General features: G+C 47.0%; 1 protein-coding gene across 4 annotated transcripts in view; it reads left to right on the plus strand.

The window, feature by feature from the left end:
- Positions 1-4,695, plus strand: part of LOC135388194 (uncharacterized) — a 98,397-nt gene extending 93,702 nt beyond the window's left edge. For all 4 annotated transcript variants that reach the window (XM_064617582.1, XM_064617584.1, XM_064617583.1 and 1 more), the window contains 6 exons: positions 3,393-3,481; positions 3,538-3,634; positions 3,688-3,846; positions 4,275-4,394; positions 4,457-4,586; positions 4,649-4,695. In XM_064617582.1, coding sequence (XP_064473652.1) covers positions 3,393-3,481; positions 3,538-3,634; positions 3,688-3,846; positions 4,275-4,394; positions 4,457-4,586; positions 4,649-4,680 — 627 coding nt within the window. In that variant the 3' untranslated portion in view covers positions 4,681-4,695. The remainder of the gene's footprint in view (positions 1-3,392; positions 3,482-3,537; positions 3,635-3,687; positions 3,847-4,274; positions 4,395-4,456; positions 4,587-4,648) is intronic.
- The last annotated feature ends 5,374 nt before the right edge of the window (positions 4,696-10,069 follow it).

A 10,069-nucleotide genomic window follows, 5' to 3' on the forward strand; every position in this document is an offset into this window, starting at 1 on the left:
CGGCAGGTCTTACAATCGTTGGAGGAACGTCCGGACGCTCTGCTTGATTTTCGAGAACTCTGTACCGGGGCACGCTGTGCGGCACTAATCTGTAGTCGCAATGGTAACGTATGTCTATGCAAAACACAATAGTGAAATTAAGGCTTACCAAAAATTGCTCCCATGTGGACCGGGTCTACCTTTTCTTTTAGAGGCGCAACTTTGTGTGCGTCGCTTGGGTTTCCAGTGAATGACTTGCCCACCAGCTGCTCTTTAGTGAAAAGGAGGTGCAACAAATCTCGAGCTATCCTTGTTCGGTTGCCCCCACTCGTGATCTTTGCGCGTTTTAGGGAAGAAGCACTCAGGAACACCCCAGAGCTTGGAGCAAGCTCCACCTAGAGTAGTCCAGAACTGTGAACTCCTACCACTTGTATAACCATCAAATTGGTACAGCGGATTTAACTTCGCTTACTTATTTTATCACTCCTGTGAACATTTGTCGACCTCATTAGTGTCTCCCATGTTAAGTTCGTAAAGGTTGAAAGAAGCCTATCTCTATGGGCTCACCATTTCATCTGCTGGTAGTGGTTCCCTCTCCAGCATTTTTCGTGTCTTCCTTTGCAGTTTCTTAAGGTCCACCACAATACAACTGCAATTCAGATGCCACACCTGTCCAGTAAGAAACATCACCGGCAAATCTGCAGTCAATATTATCACAACCTCCTGATAGATTCATGACGAAATTTTTCCATGTCACTTGCCGAGCCTACAAAGAAGCCTCCATAAAATGATACTGTGGTGGAACCAAAATGTAAAACCAAAAAGGTCACTATCGGTTTAATGACGCCTCCCAATGCACGCGATTGGACGCCATGTGTGACACACCAACTGCGTCAAAGTTCCAATTTCAGTTAACGACAACCATGCTTGACCTACGACCCATACAGTGCCGCAGATATAAACACCGCAGCCGCACCTAACTGCAGCTAACACCTACTCTCTAGCTTCAGTGGATACTTGCCTACGTCAACAAGGCATGCAGGGGCAGGCTTTTCTTCCTCCGACCACCCTATCATGATCACTCTCCCTTTGTTCTCACGGCCTCCCAAAACGAGACTTTGCTGCAAGCAGTCGTCTTGTAGTTTGTGAACCGGGTACACATCCCACATCTGCATACCACACCACGTACTTGACAAGGATATAAACCGATCACTGAGACAGCTTTGACGACCGCGGCATCCCGTGCTCATTTCAACCGTTGAGACTTCGAAACGTCTCAGTTCAAACGCCGCGTCCTTTTCGCTCACAACCGTGACACTGGGCCAACCGCCGGAGCGACAAGGCGAAAGAGTCGTCCGCCTCGCTACCACTTCGTGCAGTTAGAAAGCATGACCTAATCACTAATGAAATTAAACACTTTCGTGAGTTTCGTTAACGATATTTTCGAAATTTAAAACACTCACTGTAACTCAAGGTCCAAATACAGAACAGAATCTGGTCTAGCGCGCATAGCTCGGCGTTTCGGGCCTTCGAAACTCACGATTACAATCATCTGATAAGGCGTCAGTTTGGACCCTGTTACGCACTCACGTGAAGGTGGACATGGCGTATCGGTGAGGTCGGTCATAAACCGGTCTATAGTCCTGCTACTCTGTTCCCAATCGCTTTTTTCACACGCGCAGTGTCAGCGAGACACACTTAAGCATGGACAGTATTTTGCATAGACGACGGTGCTGAATCGATCTGAAACCATGCTGAAGCATGTCGAGAATAAGTCTCGGAGCCTCTGTTTGTATGTCTTCTTTTATCTTCGTCCCTGTTTCGACTGCTTCGTGTTCTCCGACTCATGTACCAACATCTCATCAAGCTACTCTAGTCGATAATAAGTCTGCCGGCCTTGCTCTGTCCGTGGTCACAGCAGTGTATGAGTTAGTCCACAACATACAATTGAACTACCAGTAAGCAGGTCTATAAACTACCAGTCATACAGGCACCGTTCTGCGTGTGCACTATTCATGGTGGTGGTTGGTGGTGAAATAACAAGTGGAGGTTGCACAAGCAAATTCTGCTACCCCACGTGGTGAACGCGAAGGTCTGTCGCGTGTGAAAACGACGAAAAAGTAGCGCGAGCCATTTCTACACTCAGGAGAAGTCCCAGTTTAATTTGAACACCCCTCGTACATAAGGCGTAAACCCAACGTGGAATGCTAACGAGAAGCATCGAAATATGCACACAACGTCGACCTTTCTTTTAAACGTTTCATAGTATATTATAATCTTTGCCACCCACTACCCACTAAATTACCCACTACCCACTAAATAAACCCACTAAATAAACTTATTTTACTTCGAACAGGGTGTTTCCTCTTATCTGCAACAAATTTTGATAAAAAGGAGAGTTGCCTTAGGCGCTTTTACGTTCGCCATTGGATTATTTGACGGGGCTGCTACTAGGAAGCCGTATTCATTCTCAGTTTGGGGACAAATTAAGGTATTTCAATGAACTTTTAATTGTTGACTTTAGGGAGCACATTGCAATTGTAATATTGAAGCCTGATCTTCACATGATGCGCTCGAACCACTGACGAAGCACGAAAGTAATCGCAGCGCGCTTAATTATTATATTACTTAATTATTTCAGTTCTCCCGTCTGTTGCGCACCTCAAGTTGTCCGCAAAAGAGCGACGGTGACGTCGACATCTCCGCCCTCACTTAGCGTTCTCAGAAAACGCAATGTTTCACGATCTTTCTTTCATTTTGTGTTTCTTTATTTGCTTGCAAGAACTTTGCGCATCACCGCTACATATCAACGCTTATCGTACCGGGGAAGGGCACCAGCAGGATGTGCCCGGCAGGATGGAATGACTGATTCGGTATGCGAGCGACTGCAGTCGCTTGAACAATGCATGAATGAACGAAAAGAAGGGAAATGAAAACAGATTTCCTGAAACATACCACGATAAGGGTTTGCCAGCATCGCGTATGACGTTTTCCTGTGAGGGCGTACATATCGACGTCACCGTCGCTCTCTTGGCGATCACTTTCTGTTTCCAGCGTACGGCCGAGGTGAAAGTGAAATACTTCGGTCTATAGCACACGTTGAGATTACTTTAGCGCTTCATCAGCGGTTCGAGCGGATCGTGCGGTGACCAGGCTTTAGTATTGCAATTGCGATGTGCTCCCTAAAGTCAATAATTAAAAAGTTGATTAATATATCTGTTAATTAGTCCCGTAAATGAGCGAAAATTTGATTTCCTAGTATGAGCCCCGTCGAGTAATCCAATGACAAAAGTAGAACCGCCCTATAAGGCAGCCTTGTGTGGGCGTTCGCTATAAAGGGACTTTATTTCCGGAACACGGAACGCTCTCACTGTGTCGGTTGTGTGTTTAACATATGTCCATCCTTCCTTCAGGTCCTTCGTGAGCGTCTTGATCGCTTCCGGCAAGGAAGTTACGTGCTACTGCTGGGGGCGCCGACCACACTTCCCGCTGAGATCGTGGAGTACGTCAGTGTGTGCTCTTTTACTTGTTGCGTTGTTGCATGTTTCTTGCGTTTAGGTTGGCCGATACCTTCGTGCTCGTGACGATTCATGTGCCTAGCAACACCTCGTGTAGGATCAGCTATCCATCCGTGACCACGCAGATGTTGTCACTGGTAAGCTCTGCTCCCTGTTGTCCTGCACGCACCGCCGCGATTGTGCCTTTCAGTCTGAGCCCCTACTGCTGGCGAAAAGCCTGAAGAAAAAGACGGGCAACACGAGCGTCTGTGTCTCCGTCAATCTCGCCGTCCTCGTCTTCAGGCAGGAAGTTGTAGACCGAAACGTCGGCGCCGCATGCAAGCAGGGTGCAGAGACAGACTACGCGGAGGTGTGTCTGCGATAGGGCCTACGGCCATACTCTTAGACGATACTTGACTAGCTCACCGCTCACATTGATCATCGATATTGACGTGACGTAGAAACCCTTTGTGCTTTCCTCGAATGCCGTATGGTTAGCGCCGGTTTTTCCGTGAATTTCAATGGCTCCTCAATGGAGCAGCACTTTTTTCCCCACTCACTGGAGTCGAGGATCGTTTTACGACCCTTAGCATTCTAGCATGACAACCTTTAACTGCACAGCCAGTAGCACTCCAATCTGAGGCCAAGAGTTGGTCTGAGGGTATGAGGGCGTACTATACCCTGCACGGGCAAGGCGTACTGCCCTGCACAACCAATTGCTTTGACACTTGCCGCCTTTTTTGTCGAATTATAATCGTGCCTTGAAGTATCTTGTCATCTTGTGCGTTCTGTGTGCAGCTTTGTAGGCAGGTCGAAGTGAAGATAACTCCAGACAAGGAATGGATGAGTGCTTACCTTCAGGCTGACGAAAACAACACGCTGTACACATTCGAGACGGAGGACATGTTGGACACCAAGGCACGTTTTTTGTCATCGTTGTTTTGTTGTTTTGCACGGCCTGTCTGACGCGCCCTTTTCAGGTGGCCTTCTTCAAGTCGTGGTTCCCGGATATTTGCTTCGCTGCCTTCCACACAGAACGAGACGTGTACGCGCGTCCGTGCCCTCGCATACCACCTTTCTCGAGGCTCATAAAGATCGGAGAAAAGCTCTGTACGTCAGATACGCCCTCAGTTTATCCGTGTTCCTGCCTAATTGCAAGCGCTCTGTTTCAGATGGCGGCAGTCACGGCACTATGGCTGAATAAAGTATAACACATATATGCTATTTTCCTTCCTTTGCTCGGCGCGACGAGCAATTGTGAAAGCAGTACGGATCATTGAGACATTAGCTGGTTCGTGGTAACCACCTAGTTAACGATACGGTACGATAAGCAAGCGTTCGCAATTGCTAAAAGGCAGCCGCTAAAAAGGAACCATCAACGTATGCGGCTTGCTCAGGGTGCTGAACATTTGTGCATTGGTTCCCCCAGCAATCTACGTTCGTGAAAGCTGACTGCACGAAGCCCTTTTTCCCCAAATTCCAATTTTTCCCAACAGCATCTATGCCCAGTACAGACGCGACAATGACATTAGGTGTCCGCCAGGTTCCACCATCGAGCCACCGCGGTAGGCGCCCTCCCGTATGGTACCCAAAACGTGGGGTGTAGGAGTGTTGTAGCTGAAGGATGACAGGCTGAAATCTGCGTTCATCGGCACCCCAACCTGTGGCCAACTCCACATGGACTGTTTTCGGCCCAGCCTCTCCTGTCCTGCCCACCTGTCTGCGCAACAGTCACCTTTGCAGACAGCTGTGTGCTGTCTCTAGCAGATGTGTGGCTGGATCTAGGGTTTACAATTTCCATATTCGCAAGACCCATAGAACACAGTGACGACAGGTAGAAATGCTCATGTTTTGGAGAAATAAAGCTACAGCTATGCACACAGTTCAATTGTGGTAGCTTTATAAGGTATGTGGTCGCAGTCAGCGGGGTCAGTACGTCACGTGCTGTTGTGCCGTACTCGTAGAGCCTGAGTAGGTTATTTCGACGGAAGCTCCACCTGACTGACTGCGTGGCGGTAGTGGCAATGCCTGTGGTGATGGCAGCGTACTGCTTAGAAGGGGGCGTGCCCCTCCTGAACCGATTTCACAAGCAGCTGTGCCGACATTTGTTTGACTGCATAGTCTTCATTGTTGTCGCTGTCTTGGCACACGAAATCATGTTACATATGTTCACTGTTTATTTAGGTATATTATGGATCCGATAACGAGTAACGGTATGATTTTCCTTTTCCTTTAATCATCCCTTAATTTCTCCTGTTTGTTGGCAGTTTGCAATACAACCATGGGATTAGAGCACCTCAAACAGTACTGTGCTAGACCCTCCTTGTCGTACGAGCGCACTTACGGCCTTAAGTCCATACAGTCCTATAGAACCCTGGAGGTTTGTGAGGGCAACTGAGTTCCCACACGACAGTTCACGGCGTACACTCTTAACTCCGTACCCTTTAGTAAAGGGTAAAAAATCGCAATATTTTACCCTCTATTTCAGAAGCTACCAGGTACCCTCTGAGCGACCCCTTTTATAAAAGTTACAAGGAAACCCACTAATTAGAGGTTACGGCCTTCAATCCAGCACCTGCCCGTAAAGGGTACGCCAACGCGCGGCTTTTTATACAGGATGTTCATTTTTATTCGCAACAGAGTAGCGCTCATTTGGCAGGTGGGTTATGTGAATTTTTGCTAATTAATCGGTCCGTAGTTACAGACACATGCGTCAGGAAATGTCGGAGATGTTTGTAACTACGGATGGGTTAATTTGCGAAAATTAACGTAACCCACCTGTCAAATGAGCGCTGGTGTGATGCGAATAAAAACAAACACCCCGTGCGTGGGATATGGACAGACATTTACAGAACACACCAAGGTACCAAAATGAACCCGCAGAAAAGGAGATCTTGAACATATGTATATTACAAAAACAGAAGTATAGCTAGAGGTGACACATTGTGCACAAGTGCGATTCTGATGTGAGGAGGAACCATGATCGCTATACCATAGGTATGTGGAAAAAAGAACTATCTTCTAAGTGAGAAGCAATGCATAAAAGTGTGAGGAAGCCAGCGAGTCAAAACAACTGACCTATGTTTGCTAAGCTGAACAGACCCAACGAAATGGAGAATTGCAGCAGAAAAAAATTTATTCCACATTCGTGTTGCAGAGGCGAGCGCAAATGACAATACAGTATTACATAAAACGCACACAACCTTGAGGAATATGAGTGTACAGTAACGCAGGAGACACTACATTACTGCGTTATCAGCGTTGGAGGCGCTCTGGGACGAGTTTGTGAGGTACTGCATTGCGCTGGTGACGGTATATGTGAACCTGCATGTGGGATCCTGGGAACAAAAGTTTGGGCAATGAGAGTAACAATTACGGCACCATTCAAATCGGTACAAAGCACAAGGTACAAAGCAGCATAAATGCAGGAAGGCGTTCACTCCGCGATTGAGTCTTAGAATATCGTAAGAATACAACGAGTAGGAAGCTGCGAATTATATATCTTGATGCATATATCCGCAGCTCGCAAAATGCACGCCGGTGTATTGACTTAGCGACCAAGTAAGAGCAGAAAAGTAGCAAGCGTAAGTGGCGTTCATATGCAGGACCGCAAAACGCTTGCCATAATCACAACAAACATGCGCTAAGAGCTCTTGCTATCAAAATAACGCACGTACCTAGCACAAAACGTACACTTACCCAGTGTATGAAGTGTGTGAATTAGGGCTGCGGTGGTGACGTTCGTTTTCGGTTATATATTCTTTGCAATCTTCGCACTCACTACACTTTCCCCTGAGAACACCGAAAATATCCTTGTTTGCTAGAGACATCTAGCTTTTCCGTTGTTCCTGACGATACTATGATAAACGCGAGGAAAACCACTGATTAAAACAGATTACACTTGTTAACGGACGGACGACGAGCGTTAAGCGTTTCAAGGCAACCGCTCTCAGTGTGGATAGACATAGACCAGGCTCGGCTACGCAGCGAAATCGGAAATCTTGGTGGTTGCGGCATTGACAATGGTTTTCCACCCTTTAGAAAGAAACATACTATCAGTATTCCAGACTGCGAGCTTATAATCTGTGTTCATACAGCATTGATAACATGTAGTCGACGTATAGATGACGCTGAAACAGATAAAAAATAACAGCGTAGATTCTCAACTGTCGTCTCGAATGGGAGGCTGAAACGCGGCATTATGCTGAAAAATAGAAGGAAAACAAACGATAAGAACATGAACGATAAGAAACTAACAAAGAAATTATCGTTGGAGATTTCGCTTAGAAGTTACAGTGCCGGAGTAGAGGGTACATTTATAAGTTACAACAAGCTGTTTTTGTTTTTTCCGAGATGTAACTTCTATTCGTGTTGTAAAGACATGACCTTGGTCGCTTTTAACCTCTAAATATACGTTACAGTGGTGTAACCTATAAGAAATCTCGAAATCTACGTCTATATAGAAGTTACATGTTTCTAAAAGTTACAATAAAAGGTACGGGTTTAAGAGTGTACCATAGACACTGCCTAAGCCTCGTCACCAAACGCCAGCCAAACAGCACACGAGTATTGGACCAATATTGCCAATATTGGCGCAATATGGCAATGCCAACCTGACCCCATATTGGACCAATATTGGGAACCGATACTGGCCAGCTAGTTCTGCCAACGCCCTGTCACTATCTTCTATTTGTCCCAGCCAAGTGTTTTCAGCTTTAGCAGCAGTTCTGATCGGGTTTCATAGATATAGGTCAATTGATGTACTAATATATAAGTGCCGGTTGGCAATACGTTCCCAAACAACACAATGCCGTGCAGACTACGTCCTACGAATATACGCGCTTAAATACAGTGTTAGGCTTGAAACTTCACATAAATGAGATAATCGACCAAAAGCTCACTTAGAAAGGCAGTGGCATTTCCTTTCTGTACATTGCTTGTCGAATGGGCTTCCGCAAATTCGAGAGCCCTGCTCCCCTCAGTGAGGAAAAGCTCGGAGTATTAACTCGTCAATATAACGTACGTGTTTCTTAGAAATTTTATTTTTTCCCAGTCATTCAGCAATGGTCATTATTCCCAATACATAGCCAATATTGAAAGGGCTTTTGGAATATTAGCCCAATATGCCCAGTATCTAGCCATTAGCGGTAGATTGTTGGAAACACTGTGCCATTTACCACATAAACAGGCAATATTGAATAAATCTTGGGAATACACGACAAATATTGGACCAGTCTTGCCGACGTCTAGCCAATATTGGGTCACGATTCTGTGCTGCTTGGACTGGATGGCACATATTCCATTCTGTTCGAATTAAAATATTTTTACGAGACTTCCGTCAACTTTTTTCGCGTTCAACGCATGGAGTGTTTCTGATGTATTTTTGCACTTTACTGATCATTATATCTCATATGTTCAGTGTTGTTAGTGATACCTTCCAACCAGTGCACTCCGTGCGCGTACAACAATAAAGGATCCAAAACACTTCGAAGCAAGTATCGTTTGCTGAAGTGTATTTTTCAAGTTGGCGAAATACCAACCAAACGTTGTTTCCGAGCATTTATAGCGACAACGAATGTGGTTTCACAAACCCCATGCGTACACAACGTACACAAATTTAGACATCATCGGCGAAACGTGTTCACGAGCACCCTCTGGCAGCCTCCCATGATTTAAAGGAAGTGTGAAGAAGACGAGCAACGGGCAGCCGCTTCGCTATCGTTGGGTTAGCACCCGCCGCTTTCGTATATTGAGCGTCGCTCAGTAAACGGTCTCTTGCCCTCCTATCCTGCCTCTACTGTCCTGCTTACACTTGGTGGAGATGCGGCCGCTCCCATCCTCGAGACGATTTTATCGTTGCTTCCCTCGCCTACTGACTGACCTGGAACTTCGCTCCGGACGAGTTTTGCGAGCAGTCGCCATGCCACAAAATCATGCTGAGAGATCTTCTCCTCCTGCTGGGGATGCCCAGCCATCCTCCTCTCCTCGGCCCGCCCCTGCGCTCCGCCAACGCGATCCTCCATTCTTTTCTGGGGCTGACTCTTGTGACATAGAGGACTGGCTAGCCGCTTTCGACCGCGTGAGCAAACACAACCTGTGGGATGACACCATGAAAATCACCAATGTCGCGTTCTATCTTACCGACCTCGCGAAAACTTGGTTCCTGAACCACGAAGCTGATCTTGCCACCTGGCCTGTGTTCTGCCAACGCGCTCGGGAGCTCTTCGGCCGCCCGGCATATAAGAAAGCGGACGCCCAGCACAAACTCTCGCAGCGAATGCAGCACTCCCAAGAATCATACACGTCCTACATCGAAGACGTGTTATGCTTGTGTTCCAAGGTCGACCCGCATATGCCCGACTCAGACAAGATCAAGCACATCATGCGCGGTATTGCGGAAGACGCATTTCAACTGCTCGTCACGAAATCGCCAGCGACCGTGGAAGATGCCGTTCAACTATGCCGTCAGCTACAGGATGCCCGCAGCTCCCGCATCCAGCATATCCTTCCGGCACCGGCGAGCGCAACAGTGTCATATGCTGACCCTCTGTTCCAGGACAACTTACGGGCCATGATACGCGATATCATCCGCG

Source organism: Ornithodoros turicata, chromosome 3 (genome assembly GCF_037126465.1).
Source record: "Ornithodoros turicata isolate Travis chromosome 3, ASM3712646v1, whole genome shotgun sequence".
Classification (NCBI taxonomy): Eukaryota; Metazoa; Arthropoda; class Arachnida; order Ixodida; family Argasidae; genus Ornithodoros; species Ornithodoros turicata.